This window comes from Vulpes lagopus, chromosome 7 (genome assembly GCF_018345385.1).
Source record: "Vulpes lagopus strain Blue_001 chromosome 7, ASM1834538v1, whole genome shotgun sequence".
Classification (NCBI taxonomy): Eukaryota; Metazoa; Chordata; class Mammalia; order Carnivora; family Canidae; genus Vulpes; species Vulpes lagopus.
The window spans coordinates 64151767-64167120 of NC_054830.1; the positions used below are offsets into that span (position 1 = coordinate 64151767).

The window sequence follows — 15354 nt, forward strand, 5'->3', positions numbered from 1 at the left end:
GGACCCCTGGGAGTCTCCAGATCCGGGGGGCTGCAGGGTCAGCGTGCAGGCTCGACCTCACAGACCCCTGGGACGAGGCTGCGGCCCCAGAGTTTGCAGAGGGCGTCCAGCTGAGGGGGTGGACGGCAGTGTAAAGCTGGCTTTCGGCTCCCAGGAAGCCTGGAACCTTGGTGGGCTCTAGGTCTCCTCCCTCCCCTTGGCAAGCTGGGTGCAGTTTGCTGGACCCTGCTGCCACCTTGTGGCTAGAGGGCTACAGGGGGCCCGCGGTGGCCAGGGAAGGCGGCAGGCCAGGTCAGGGCTGCGGACTGAGCGCCTGCTGTGTGCCAGACAGCGGGCAGGCTGGGGTGCTGAGTGCAGGGTCCCTGGGCTCGGGAGCTCGGTGAGGGAGGGCAGGTAGGGGGACAGCAGGCAGGATGTGGTGAGGGAGACCCGAGGCGCCACCTGCCATCGAGCTGTCTGTTGTGCAGGGCTTCCTGTGTGCCAGATTCGGTTCTAGGGGCCCCTGCCTGTATTAGCAGCTCCTCTATCCCTCCCAGCAGCAGCCCTGCAGGGCCGGACCGTTATCCCCATTTTACAGAGGAAAAAGCTGAGACACAGAACGTAGCAACCTCGGAGCAGTGTCTAGCGCCCAGTCTGCTGTCCTGCGGGCTTCACTGTACACGTCGTATCTAATTAGTCTGGGTGATAATGCTGCTAGACGGGCGGCGGCGTGGAACAGCGCCAGGGAGGCTCAGAGAAGCCATGTGACTCACCCGGGGTCGCTCGGGCTGGTCAGAGGGGAGTCAGGCCTGACCTGCTGGACTCTAGAGTGTCTCAGACTCAGGGGTCAAGCCATCACGCACGCGGCAAAGCAGCTCGGGTATGTGCCCACTGCTCAGCTCAGGCCACTTGGGTCGTGGAGGGTACAGACCAGGTGTGGCAAAGCTTCCATTGTCTTATTGAGAAGCCAGAGATTTAATTTTTGTGCAAAATATTCTAACATCCATGTGCTCATCCATCATTACGATTTGACAGCATTGTGCGAGTTTAAAAATAATAATAATAATAATAATGACCCACATCTGTGGGCTGGATTGGCCTCCTGACCTCCATGTTCATCATTACGCCACGGGCTGAGGACTGAGGGGGTCAGAGCAGAAGTCCTGGCAGCCGTGGGGCCAGGCCCAGCTGGAAGAACAGGTGTAGTGGTGGAGAGACACCCTGGATTCCTCCCTAGTCCATGCCTGGGGAATCCCCACAGCATCCCAGCTCTGTCACCTCCTCCAGGAAGCCCTCCTCCACCCCACCTGTATAAACCACCACTCTCCTCCCGTTTCCCACCTCCAGCAGCCTCCACACTGTCCCAGCTCTCGGACAGTGGGCAGACCCTGAGCGAGGACAGCGGTGTGGACGCCGGTGAGGCAGAGGCCAGCGCCCCGGGCCGAGGCAGACAGATCGCATCCACCAAGAGCAGGAGTAGCAAGGAGCCACCTAGGAACGAGAGGACCGCAGAGGGGGCCACCAAACCGGTGAGCGAGGAGGAGGGGATACAGAGGACCGAGGGGAAAGCAGGCCCCAGAGGGGAACAGGAGGTCCCCGACCAGGTTTCAGCTTGACCACCACGGGGAAGAAGTGAGCCCCCATCACCGGAGGGATGTGGGTACCGGAGTGAACACTGTATCAGGAGTCTGGGGGCCCAGTTTAGGTCTTGAGGGCCTTTCAGCTCGGCTCTGAGCGGGTGTCCTGGCTAAGGGAGTCAGGCCCGGGTCCGAGTCCTAGCGCCACCACCAGGCAGCCTGGGGCCGGCCCTTAACCTCCTGAGCCTCGGGGTTTGTAGCAATCAGAGATCTGCTAACACCAGTTCCTAGCCTAGCGCTAGCATACTGGCGGCTCCCAGCACTGGGCTGGGGTCTGGGCCTTTGTGACCCCGGGGGTGGGGTGCATGTCATGGCCAGGCCGCCCCCCCACCCAGCCAGGCCTGAACGCTGACCAGGCCTCAGGCACTGGTCTCCTTGCTCACACCTGCAGCCTGGCCTCCTGGAGCCCACGTCCACCGTGGTCCGCGTGAAGAAAAGTGCAGCCACCCTGGGCATTGCCATCGAGGGTGGCGCCAACACCCGCCAGCCCCTGCCTCGGATCGTCACGATTCAGGTACCCCTCCACGGGCTCCGCTTGACAGGTCTGTCCCTACCCCCGAGGGCCGTTCCCTCGCCATCTCCGGGGTGACCCGGCACCCGCGGGCAGAGCCAGGCCCTTTGCCCCTCACTGAGCCTGTTTTCCTAATCAGGGCAGTGGACACCCAGATTGCAGGCTGCTTGGCGGTGCCGGGCCTGACCCGGTGGGTGTCTGAGGCCGCCCAGCCTCGCCCCCAGCTGCCTCACACACCCCGGCCTTGTGTCTCGCCCCTGCAGCGAGGCGGTTCGGCCCACAACTGTGGGCAGCTCAAGGTGGGCCACGTGATCCTGGAAGTGAACGGGCTGACGCTCCGGGGCAAGGAGCATCGGGAGGCGGCCCGCATCATTGCGGAGGCCTTCAAGACCAAGGAGCGAGACTACATCGACTTTCTGGTCACGGAGTTCAACGTGATGCTCTAGAGGCTGAGGCCTGGAGGCCCCCCACTGCTGCCCAGTCCCTGGCCCCGGTCCCTCCTCCCTCCCAGCACTATAAGCTCCTCGAGGGCCAGGGCTGCGTAGCCAGGGTAGCAGGAAGACATCCCCCCACTCTTTCCAGGCGCACCGGCCCAGAACCAGGAGAAGAAAGCCGGGTGAGGCACACAGAAGGTCAGGCTGGGGTCCGGTGCCATGCCCGGGGTACACAGTAGGCGCTCAGTACAAGCATGGGTGTCGGGAAGGAGAGAAGGTCCACCAGAGGCCTGCCAGGGCCCGTTACCTGGGTTGGGGAGGGGGCACTGTGTCCCCCTCCCCCGCCAGCTAGGACCTGGCCCATCCTCAGGTTGTCTGAGCCTTTATCTGGAGTGAGGTCACATGAGAATTCGAGGACACGGCCCCCAGCCAGGGGGGCATCTTGCAGGACCTTTAGTGCCACAAATAAGCATCAAGCAACCCCCCCCCTCCATTCTCACCCCCTCTCCTCCTGGCTCCTCATCCCCCTATAGTATTTATTATTTATTTCCCTCTCCTCACCCCTGGGGACCCCAAGACCCCAGGTTCCCAGCCCCGCCCCCAGCCTATCCCAGAGGCCTTGCAGGTGACCAGCGATGTCAGCGTATTTATATACAGAGCTTATGACTTTAATTTTTCAATAAAGAAATCTGAACAAGGTTGAGGCCCAGCGTGCTGTGTGGCCTGCCTTTGGGGCTGGGGTTTCTGATTGCTCAACCAAAGAGGGGTGGGTCGGTCAGATGCTAGGCGCTCAGAGCAACACCTAGCAGCAGCTGCGGCCTTTCCCCTGCCCCCAGGGCTCAACGCAGGATGCACAGTGGGGGTGCAGGGGCACCCAAGCCACGCCCACATCCTGTGGCACCCTTCTTGGTTATTCACAGAAAATACCTTTAAGTGAAAGCACACAGGAGGGGCCCCTGGGTGGCTCAGTGGCTGAGCACCTGCCTTTGGCTCAGGGTGTGATTCCCCGGGGTCCTGGGATCGAGTCCCACATTGGGCTCCCCGCAGGGAGCCTGCTTCTGCCTCTGCCTGTGTCGTTGCCTCTCTCTGTGTCTCTCATGAATAAATAAATAAAATCTCTTTTAAAAATAAATAAACTAAAGCACACAAGTGTGTTATGGGGCGGAATGCACAATGTGCACGGATGTTTTAAGGCACAGGGAGGTGGCCTGCCTTAGGGTGGAACCCAGATGCTGACTGTGTGGTGAGGATTTGTGTGCAGGTGATTCATTGAGGCCACACTCCCTCCCTCCCCAGAGCCCGGAGCCCGTAAGGGAGTGGAGAAATCTGGAGGGGGAAAAAGGAGGAAGCCAAGAAGGGTGGGATTGGTGGCTGCAGTCTGATTCTGCAGGGGTCTCTGGAGTACAGGTTGGGCCAGAGTTGTCCCCATTGGGTGGCAAGGGGGCGGGGCTTTCATGGTGTCAGTCTTTGGATAGATAAGGTCTGGGGAGGGGAAGGTGGGGGAGCATTCCCATTCTTCCCATTCTTGACCTGTGCAGTTCAGGCGTCAAGGGCGGGGTGTTAGAAGCAGAAACACAAGGGCAGGGAAGGGAGGGGGCGGGAAACGATGGGTTACACGGCCCCAGTGCCTATTCCCTTCAACCTAGGGGTTTCTCTGAGACAGAGGACTTGGAGAGGGCCTGCTTTGTCCAGCCCTGTGTTCAGAGGTCAGCCAGAGGTGGGTCAGGGGCAGTTTGGTTCCATACACCAGCAGCAGATCTTGCTCTTAGCTGCTTCCCCTTCCCAGCCCAAGGAGACCGCCCGAGGCCAGAGCCGTGGATTCCACGTGCGTGACCTCTGAAGCAGCCAGCATCCCAGAAGCCCCAGTCCCTCCTGGGGGACTCATGCTCCTCCCCAGTCCCAATACCTGTGCAGGGAGTAACTTCCACCTGGAGGCAGATCCCAGATCTGCTGGCATCAGATGCCAAAACCTGCATGACCATGGGTCAGTGATCTCACCTTTCTAGGCCCAAATTCCCCCATCTGGAAATGGGGTGTGGTAGGCCGAATAATGACCTCAAAGATATCCAGGTTCCTGGACTATATGGATGTTCCCTTGTGTGATGAAGGGACTTTGCATATGGGATTAAGGCATTTAGATGGGGAGGTTGAGCTGGCTTTTCTGGGCGGACCCCATGGAATCGCAAGGGTCCTTGTAAGAGGGAAGCAGAGGGAGACCTGACGCAGAGGAGGAAACGGTGCTGTGGATGAGGAAGTAGAGGTTGGGATGCGCCCTGGGGATGGAGGAAGGGACCACCAGCCCAGGAATACAGGCAGCCAGTAGGTGCTGAAAGAGTCAGGGAAAGAGGTTCTCCTCTCAGGGCCGACAGCAGGAGCCTCCCCCGCTGACACCTTGAGGATGGCCCCGTGAGACAGACTTTGGACTTCTGACCTCTCTTTGTAAGAGAACAAATTAGGGCTGTTTGAAGCCATGACGTGGTGATCATCTGTTACAACAACCCCGGAAACCAGTGCAGTGGGGATACTGCTACGTGCCTCTGATGGAGGCCGGGTGCTGTGCGTGGGCCCCAGCACCTGGCTCAGGCAGGCTCAGACTCAGCCCTGGATGACATCCAGACATCATCACTGTCCGGATGATGGCGGCAGTGAACCAAGGGCCCTCTGGCCTTAGAAACGCCACTCCCTTTGCATGAAAGTCCTCATGCACCTTGCTCTGAACCAAGAGATTTTCATCTATCACCAGCCCCAGGGTGATTTTCAGGCCAGCCGCTGACCTGCTCTGTGAGCTCTGGGCAGGTTGTGACCTGGTGACATCCCGTGCTTTGAACCAGCCATCTCTCCACTCGGTCGGTCCAACGCTGGGAGACAAGGAAGCTCCCAGCAGCTGCTGCCCACTGCCCCAAGTTTGAACTCTGGAAAAGTAGGACAAGAATGAGTTTCTGGAACTGTCATTTCTAGAATTCTTGGGCCTGACTCCGGGGCTGTGGCCCATTGGGTGTTAGGGTCCCCCACCCAGGGAAATTTTAAACCATTTTTTTTAAAGTTCCTTTGCCAGTGGGCTTAGAAAGGTCAAGGTTCTTGCCCAAAGTTGCATAAGCTAGTGGATGGTAGAGGCCAAATTTGGACCCATGGCTGCCTGAAGTCCACATTACAAAGTCAAGCACAAACATGTATCCTGCTGTCTTCTGAAGGGACCCAATAACCCTGGGTTAAGGCAACTTTGAATAATGGAGGATGGAGGGGTCAGAGGTCCACCCTGGTCGGATGTACCCAGGGGCCCTCACATCTTTGTTCATGATGCCAGAATTTGGGCAGGGGGTGGTGTAGGGCCGGTGCTGCTGGAGAATCCCTGGGTCTGCTGCTGGATGAAGAAGCCAGGTAGGGGGTGAGGTTTTGGCCTGAGCCAGGGCCTGTGCAAGCTAGTGCCGAGGTGGCCTTCAACCTACCTGGAGCTCCCTCTGCTTGGGAAAAAGCAGGGTGAGGGATAGAATAGCCCGATGGGAGGAGTACAAGGATAGAGAACAAGAAAGACACCGCTCAAGGGGTCCACACTTCAGAGTCTGACATCTGGAATCAAATTCCACTTCTACTATTTCCTGGCTGTGTGAGCTGGGACAAGTTAACCTCCCTGAGCCTCAGTTTCACCATCTTTATTTATTTATTTTTATTTTTATTTTCTTCTTTTTTTTTCACCATCTTTAAATGGAGAGCATCGCCTTCGTCTGGCTTGTGGGTTATTATAAGGATTCGCTAAAATGTTTGCCACTGGCAGAGTACGCTTTGAACAGAAGCAGCTGCTGTGATTATTACTGGGAGCAGGTAGGGAGCCTCAAATCCCTAGGGAACCGGGGAGAGCTTTTTAGAGAATTAGCTGCAACATAGCTGGATGCAGTGGCTGGATGCATTCCCCCCCACCCCAACAGCAAAAGTCTCCGTCTTGGGCCCCATCAGCCTCCTTGTGAAATAGGGCTGGTGGAGGAGCTCTCTAAGCGAGTGCCACTGGTTTCTTTCCTCTGGGCTCGGCGCTTTGTTCATCCCCTGGTGAGGCTGACCTTAGGGATCCCATTTACCTGGAGTTCAGTGGCAGAACTGGGGCGGGAGCCGAGGTCACTGTGACACTTTACACGCCTTCCAGGCCAGCTCTCGGTGGACAGCGGATCGTTTCTGTCCTGGGCACGTTCTTGTCCGTCTGGAGACCAGAGTTTTCCTGTTTGCTCATAGTGGTTTGGCTGAGAACCTACCTGGAAGGTGATGCCCAGGGCCACCCATCTCAGGGGAGAGGAGGGAGCATGGGAGGAGCTTACAACAGTTCTTGACAGACAGAAGAGCTCAAGAAAAGTTTATTATTAAGATTCTCATTATGGGACGCCTGGGTGGCTCTGCAGTTGAGCCCCTGCCTTCGGCTCAGGTCATGATCCCGGGGGTGCAGGGATGGAGTCCCGCATTGGGGAGCCTGCTTCTCCCTCTGCCTGTGTCTCTCTGCCTCTGTCTCTCTCTCTCTCTCTCTCATGAATGAATCAATAAAATTAAAAAAAAAGGGGGAGCAACCCGGTGGCTCAGCGGTTTAGCGCTGCCTTCAGCCCAGGGTGTGACCCTGGAGACCCACATCAGGATCGAGTCCCACATCAGGCTCCCTGCCTGTGTCCCTGCCTCTCTCTCTGTCTCTCATGCATAAGTAAATAAAATCTTTAAAAAAAAAAAAAACTTGGGGCGCCTGGGTGATGCTCCAGTGATGGAGCATCTGCCTTTGGCTCAGGACGTGATCCCAGGTTTCTGGGATCAAGTCCCACATCAGGCTCCCCGCAGGGAGCCTGCTTGTCCCTCTGCCTGTGTCTCTGCCTCTCTCTCCGTGTCTCTCATGAATAAATAAATAAAATCTTAAAAAATAAAAATAAAAAATAAATTAAAAAAAGAAAGATTCTTGTTACTGCTCTGAAGCAGTCCGTGGGGGCTGCGAAAGCTGCGGTTGCTGCGACCCTGCACACGCGCTCCCGGAGCCCCGCGAATTCCCAGCTGGGAGCGCTGGAGCGCGGGGGGCGGAGCCTCAGCGTCGAGGGGGCGGAGTCACAGCGCCGAGGGGGCGGAGTCCCAGACGCGAGTGGGCGGGGCCACAGCGCCGAGGGGGCGGAGTCAAGCTCCGGGGGGCGGGCCGCAGGAGGCCGCCTGGCCGCGATTGGCGGAGCCGCCCGAGGCCCCGCCTCCCGGGCCCGCCCCGCCCGTCAGAGGCCGCCCCGGGGATTAGGCCCAGCGGCCGCCCCGCCCCGCGCGGGGATTGGCGGCCTTTGTTTGCCGCTCAAGTCCAGGAAACCCGCGGCGGCAGGTGAGGCGCGGGGGGGCGCTGCGGCGGGGCCGGGGCGGGCGGCGGCCCCTCGCCGGCCCTCAGTTTCCCGGTCGGGGGAATGGGGAGGGCGGCGGGCGGCGCCCTGGGGCTGCGATCCCGGGGGCCGCGCCGCTCTCGGCCGCTCCCACGTGGGAAGCCCCGGCGCCCGCGAGCAGTCGGGGCGCGGCTCCCGGAGGGGGCGGGGGCGCCGGGCGGGCGCGGGGGTCCGGCCCCCCCCCCGCCGGCTGCGTCCCGCGCGGGCTCCGCTGGGCCTCAGTCTCCACCTCCGCACAATGGGGGCGTTGGCTTTCTCTGTCTCCAGCTGCGGCTGGGAGGGGAGGGGTCCCCGGGGAGCCCGGGCTGGTCCTCGCGGGGCCTCGGGCTGTGTTGGGTTGCGGGTGTGGCCCGGGTAGCTGTGGTTACCGGGAGGTGGGACTAACCAGTCCGGGATTTGCGCGAGGTCGGTTCACCCGGCAACTGCCCGCGTAGCCTGACGACTCGGAGCCGCGCACCCTCCCCGGACGCCTAACGCGAGTTTCTTTTCCTCTTTTTTGGCGGAGGGGGCGGGGGGAGCGGGGCGGGGTGGGGGGCAGGGCCCGCACGGGGGTGGGCAGCGCTGACGGGGCTGCGAGCTGGAACGGACTGAGAAATGGGGCCAGGCTGTCCGGGTGCACAGATGGGGAGACTGAGGCCCGAGGCGCACAGCGGGGTGAGCGGCTGCGCGGGGAGGCCCTTCCCTGCCCCTTGCCGCGGCTTTGTGGGAAGACCCTGCGGGCTGGAGAGGATCCTTACCTGCGGCTCCCAGCTCCCAGCCATCAAGCTGCGAAGGCAAGAGGCGGACGGCAAACCCGGGCGGTTGCACAGAGAACTCAGGTTGCAGAGAAAAGAGACACTGTTTCTGTCCTTTAGAACTGAAGAGCCTGGAAACCGAAGCCTCAGGGCTGAGGTTAGACACCTGCAGGGACTAACCGAGACCTTTTTTTTTTCTTTTTTTCTTTTTGCCTTCCCCAGGCGCCGCCTCTGGAGTTGGTGGGTTTTACTGGCTGGTGGTTTTGCGGTGTCAAGAAAGCAGCATCGCTGCCCATCTGTTTTGAGGGGGTCTAAGTGTGGCTCAGGGGGATGGACCCCGCGGTGTCTTGGGTTCTTGTTGAGTTTATTGTCCGGGGCCATCTCGGTTCTTCTGCAGGAGGGAAGAGGGGCCCACGTGGGGCCTTCGCCTCCCCAAGTCCAGTGCTTTGCATTCGAAACACGTGTTGGGAGCCCTTCTTGCAAGGGGATTTCATCAGCTCCCACCAGCCCAGGGTGGGGGGGTGCCCGGGGTTAGCCTGGAGCTGGGGGTGTTCCTGGGCACGGCCGCCGTCCTGCTGAGAGCGGGTTTTGGAAACTGGTGCCTCTGCCAAGGACATTTCAATTTACCCCCAGGGACGGGGCTGGGGGGCGGGGAGAAAGTATTTTTAAAGCCTCCAGCTGAATGACCCAGCAAATGCCAGGTCCTTATTATGTTTCCTCAGTCCTGGGGGGTGGGACAGCTCCGGGGACGGGGAGTTAGGAGCCCTTGGTTTGGATCCCGCACCCAGCTTCCATTCTGAACACCTCAGTTTTCCCCTCGCTGAAATGGGCGCGGTGACAGCCACTCCGGTGTGGCTTCCAGGCCGAAGGGAGGTGGAATCCTAGAAGGTCACATCCCACGTTTGGAGAGGAGGCGTCTCAGGCCCAGAGAAAGGGAGTCCCGACGCTCCTGGGTACCAGAGCTGGGTTAGTGCTTGCAACAGTCTAGCCACCGCGCCAAGGGTTTTACTGCAGTGATTGAGGTCCGGGAGGCCAGGAGCTTTTGTCGCCAGTCACCTTCTGGGTGCCCAGTACGGCACCCTGCACGTAGCGGACGTTTGGCGCATTGCTGTTGATCCAGATTCTAGAACTAGGTGCTCACATCGTCGTCGCCGTGAAGTGGGGGCTGTTACTGTCCTCATTGTAGAGACCCGAGAAGACTGAGGAGGTTCAGAGAGTTTAAGTCACCTGCCTGAGGTCACACAGCTTCTCACGGGGGTTAGTTGGTCCTTAGTTTGGGGTGTGCAGGGGTGCGTCATGTTGGGAGAGCTGATTGTGTGCATGTTTCCAGTGCTAAGCCCCCGGTAGCACACTGGGTAGCTTGAAATTGGCCATAATACAGGTATTTACACTATGGAAATCAGGCCACAAATCAAGCTTTTTCTTTCCTTTTTTTTTTCTCCGAGAGCTGCATGTGACGCGTGTTGTGGGCTGGAAGGCCAGCATTGCTCTGCAGGGCAGCCAGGAGGTGGAGGGCTCCCGGCAGTGCAGGGGGCCCCAGGGGTGCCAGGCCAGAAGGCCCTCACCCTCCTGCAGCTCCCCCCGAAGTGTGGGATTTGGGGAAGGAAACCTTTGTGAGAGGAGGCCCCTAGGCTGTCACGTGAGTTGTGCAGTGCAGCAGCCGTCGGATGTGGGAGCCGGTCAGCCGGTCAGCGTGAGCCTGAATTGTGGGGCCAGAGTGTCTGGCCTTGAACCCGAAAGTGACGGCAGACGTCAGCGTTCTGTAAGCAGGGAAAGGCTTGGCCAGAACGATGCCCTGGGAAGATTTTTCCCACACCAGCAGGGTGTGTCCAAGGGATGGGAGGCCGCGCCAGGGGCGGGGAGACTGGGAAGAGGTACTGGCCGAGTTGGGGGCCAGGAGGAGGCCAACAGCTCCCCTCCTGTGTCTCCTGAGGCCCTCCCGGGTGCTAGGCCGTGTGAACACTTGGTCCCCTTACTTTACGGGCTCACCCCTGAGGAAGGTGTTGCCCTCCGTGCAGATGAGGATGCCATCGGGCTTTAGAAGAGCCACCAGACCTGGACCAAGGCCTTTCTGTCCACACCCTTTACATTTTTCACTCCTGGGTCCCTCCTTCATTCCAACGTCCAACCCAACCCCGTGCCGGCCAAACTCCGGTGCCAATGTCAGGAGCGCCCCCTTGCTCCCCGGCCTGGTCCCCAGCCAGCCCCTAGACCCCCGCCAGCATTCCCTATTCTGGGGGAGAGGCTGGCGATCAGAGCCAGACCGGGATGCCCCGCTGGCAATCTTCTCGGAGTCTTGAGTCCACAGCCAAGGACCAAGGACCAGGCAGGGCCTCAGATCCTGGAGTCCCGGGACGGAGTCCCACGTCAGGTGCAGCCCCACCCAGGTAAAGGATTCATTTGGAGGGTAATGCTTGGCTTGTGGCTGCAGCTCCAACTCTGCCTGCGATGTGCTGTGTGACTATGGGCAAGTGGTTTAACCTCTCTGGGCCTTTCTTCATCTGTTAAATGCCTGATCATGAGGATCCAATCAGAGAGCACGTGTCTTACCCCAGAATGTTAAGAGTGGCTAAGGCTGGGATCGCTTCCTTTCCCTTCTGTGATTTTCATATGTTCCCACGTGTTGCGTAATGGCTCGATGTGCAGAAAAGAGCACGTAGTATCAAAGTTCAAAAAGAGGAAGAGAGAAAGCGTGGGAAGGGAATTACAGAATGTCACGAAGAGTGTCAGTGCTCCGAAGGGCCTCAAAGGGCTCAGCCACCCTTCCTGACTTGCACAGGCAGGGAAACTGAGGCGGGGCATGCCCCAGGTCTCATCAGATCGATGCACTGGCCAAATATGGGGTGGAGGCTTTTGTTTACTTTGCTTGTTGGTTTTCTTTCAGAATAGTAAATAGTCGGCTCACAGCGTGGCTCAGTTGGCTAAACTGCGGACTCACGACTTCAGCTCAGGTCACGACCTCAGGGTCATGAGATCGAGCCCCGCCATGGGCTCCGAGCTCAGCTAGGTGTCAGCTTGGGATTCTGCTCTGCCCCACCCCCTCCTCACATGCTCACTCTCTCTCTCTCTCAAATAAATAAATAAAATCTTTCTAAAAAATCAGGATCTTTGAAAAAAAAAGGAACAGGAAATATTCATTTTACTATTTTTTGTATAGCAACTATGATTTTTCAAAAACCCATGGAAGGAAAGAGTACGCTTACCTTTTATTATACTACTTGCTTCTAATCACTGTAAACATTTCCCTCTCGGTCTCCCTTTTCCCTTCTTCCTTCAGTTTTCTCTTCCTCCCTATTTTACTGTTTTGTTTTTTTTTAAGATTTTATTTATTTATTCATGAGAGACACAGAGAGAGAGAGAGAGGCAGAGACACAGGCAGAGGGAGAAGCAGGCTCCATGCAGGGAGCCCGATGTGGGACTCGATCCCGGGTCTCCAGGATCACGCCCTGGGCCGAAGGCAGGCGCACAGCTGCTGAGCCACCCAGGCATCCCTGTAGGATTCCTTTTGAGTGGAAATATCATAATTTTTTTTCCACGATCCCCTATTATTGGACACTGGGATTGCTTTCGATCTTTTCACGTACTGCAAGCTTCAGTCGCAAATGATTAAGACTGTACTGTCTGGATTCAGACAGCTTGGTTCAAAGCCAGCCTCCTCTCCTGTGAAATGGGGATGCTAATTCCTGCCTCCTCGGATTGGCACGAGAATTAAATAAAGGACACCCGAATCCACGGAAAGGCCTTTACGTAATAGGTGCATGATGAAGTTTTGCTGTTAGCAATGAATTCCTGGCACAAATTATGCATTTTTTTGGGGGGGGGTGCACTCTTTTCACAAAGCGTGAATTGAAGAGTGTGGGTGTCTGTGTGTGCAGAGATGTGTACATGTGTGTGTTTTCCTCCATATGGCCACATCCTCCTCGTAACCCATGTCTTGATTGGCTGAGGAAGGCCTGCCTCCTCTCCTCCTTCACTATTCAGGCAGTAGACACGGTGTCCATCTGGATTGGTGAACCCTGCGATCATTTGGGGGCCACAGGGAAAAGGGTCCCAGGGAAAAGGCAGCATTTCTCTCCACTTGGGAGACCTGGCCATCCCCCTTTCTGTACAAGACCCAAAGCGAGGGCTGTGGCTGATACGAGGGAAGCTCTGGAGCCAGGAAAATTAGACCCGGTCCTGCGGGGAGCAGGCCATCTGGGTGTTTCACAGATCTGGCCAAAGTCATTTATTCATGAGCTCTGTGCCAGCTGGGCCGTGGGCCAGGACTTTATGTACATAGTCTCGTTATCATCCCAATGATCTTGTGAAGTCACTATTACTCCCTCATTTTACAGGAAAAGAATCTGGGGTTCAGAGAGGTTAAGCCGCTTGCCCAAGGCCACACAGCTTTCAAAGAGAAGCTGGAGGTCTCTGCCCACGAAGCACATGCTCCATAAACCCCTGTACCGTGTGGCCTCCCATCACCATGGCATGTCCACCTGTGTTGGCAGGCGGAATCAAAGAACCCAGAAGATTTAGTGCTAGAAGGTCATTTCTGATAACCTCAGAGATGATCTCATTAAGCCCCACGGTTCCTAAGAGAAGGGAAGGCTATACCTTGGGTGTCCAGCTCCCCAGTTCTTCTTGGCTGGCTCCCCACATCCTCACCTGCCACCCAGATTCCCTGTGGATTTTAACGACAGGGTAAATTCAGCAACTGGGGTTGGAAGAACCGCGTGACCTTCGGGAGGGTGTTCATTTCTTTCCCAAGGAAGGGAGCCCCGTGAGTTCTGAAGGCGCCAGCCGCTGCTTTCCCCCGTGGAAAGCCTCGTGGTCCCACTGTAGCGTTCGGGGCACGTGGTGCCAAAAAGCAGCAGTGCCCATCCGGGTCCCGGGCCGTGTCCTGGGCTGCCCCGGAAGTCTTGGGGGGAAGGCAGACCTACCTTCCAGTCCGGTCACCATGCCAGGCCCTTAGGTGGGGCTCAGGAGGAGTGTGGAGGGCGGGCGGAGGGGATGGCTGAGTGGTGGTGATGGGGGGGTCACGGTGCTGGGTCCTGCGGTCAGGCAGGCAGGGCTGTGTGGATGCGGCGTGCTGCTGGTACGAGTACTCGAGCCTGGCGGCCGGACGGTATTGGGTGGCCAGGAGCTACTCACTTCCCCATCTCCGGGCCTCGGTTTCCTCACCTGTCAACGCCATCACACTCCTGTCCCGCCCCTTCCCAAGGCTTTTCCCCAAAGCATCTAGTGCTAGGCCGAGAAAGCAGTTTAGAGGAGCCCCCGAAAGGCTGTGTGTGCAAGCAGAGCTCCATTATCAGGTTAGAACATTGGCTTTGTGGCTTGCCGCTCGCTGGTAATCAGCTCTACTCCCAGTCTCATCCTGCTCAGGTATTAATTGTCTCTCAGTGTGAGCACCGAGCATGGTTGCTAAGAGGCAGAGCTGTGTGCTTCAGTCTCCCCTGGCGCTCACCAGCTTTGTGGCTGCAGGCAAGTTGCTCAGGCTCCTGGGGCCTCTATTTACCCACCTGTAAAATGGGGATGTCACGCCAGCCTGCCTGGGTTGCGGGGGCCACAGCCAGGTGCGGGCGACCCGCTCGAGTCAGTAGGTCATCCCGCGTGTATTTACTGTGCTTCTCCTGTGAGGCAGCAAGTCCTGCGCTGGGCACTGGGGATATGATGGCCAGTACTTCAGAGTTCCCGGTGCCAGAAAGAGACCTGAAGCCTAATTCCCAATCGATCCCGGAGGAGGGCACTTGGGACTGAGATCTACAGGTGGCCTGGGAGGTCCCAGGGAGAAGAGGTGGGGTTGGGTGATGATGGGGAGCACCGTGCGGCTGTCCTGGGAATAGCAGGGAGGACGGAGAGTGGGGGAGAGGCTGGAGCAGCGCCTTCTTGGGGTCTTTCTCAGAGCAGCGGGCAGGATCCGTGCTTGCAGGCTCCTGGTTTAGAAACTGTCCCTGTGGTGCATGTGAGGAATGGATTGGAGGGACCCCAGGGCAGAGCTTCCCAGGAGAGGCTGTGGCAGGAGCACCCATCCACGTGGGTGCAGACATGGGACAGGTTCTGGTGAGACTGAGGAGTCGATGATGGATTGCTTATGGGGCATAAGGGAGAGGGACATGTCCCGAATGACGGTCGGTTCTGGCTTGTGCACCTGGGCAAGGGGTGGGCCAAACTAGGGAGGGGTAGGTTTGGAGGGTGGCGATGTCATGAGGTCACCTGGGGACAAGTTGCTTCGGTTAAGTAGGATTTGGCCTGTGGGCGGAGTTGGGTGCCTGGAGGGGGCACAGCTGGAAGCAGCGACAGGGAGGAGGGTTGGTAAGGCTTGGGGGGCAGGGGGCAAGGCGATGCTCGGAGGCTCTCTTCCTTGGTGTTAGGTGCCTGCCCCTAAGATGGGTTTGGGGTTATCTGGGGGCCGTGGGGCGGGCCTGGCGACGGCAGCCACCTGCCATTGATGGGTTGCTGGCGGTGCTGCCTGGGTTAATGACCAGGGAGGGTGGGAGAGTGAGTGACAGGCCGTCAGGGGAGCCCGCCCCTCGCACAATGGCCCACATGGTCGCCAGAGCTGGCAGGGAGGGGCCTCATTAGGGTTTGGCTCTGCTCCACGCAGCCAGAGCCCCGCCACCCAGATGTGGGGAGGAGGCAGGGAGGGGAGGGGAGGGCTGGCCTGGCTGCTGCGATGAGGGCACCTGGTTGTGGCCCTGGCTT

The 15354-nt window shown here is 58.4% G+C and overlaps 2 protein-coding genes across 3 annotated transcripts in view; both read left to right on the forward strand.

Annotated features, from left to right (window-relative positions):
• Positions 1-3255, forward strand: part of WHRN (whirlin) — an 82789-nt gene extending 79534 nt beyond the window's left edge. The window contains 3 exon segments of the mRNA XM_041761356.1: positions 1327-1508; positions 2008-2130; positions 2391-3255. Of these exon segments, the coding sequence (XP_041617290.1) occupies positions 1327-1508; positions 2008-2130; positions 2391-2573 (488 nt within the window). The 3' untranslated portion in view covers positions 2574-3255.
• A 4591-nt stretch (positions 3256-7846) lies between these two features.
• AKNA (AT-hook transcription factor) overlaps positions 7847-15354 on the forward strand; it is a 50526-nt gene continuing 43018 nt past the window's right edge. The window contains exon 1 of one of the 2 annotated variants that reach the window (XM_041763122.1): positions 7847-7881. The gene's annotated coding sequence lies outside the window, so the exon portion shown is untranslated. Of the gene's footprint in view, positions 7882-8743; positions 8828-15354 lie in introns of those variants that run through there. The other variant, XM_041763123.1, reaches the window with a different exon arrangement.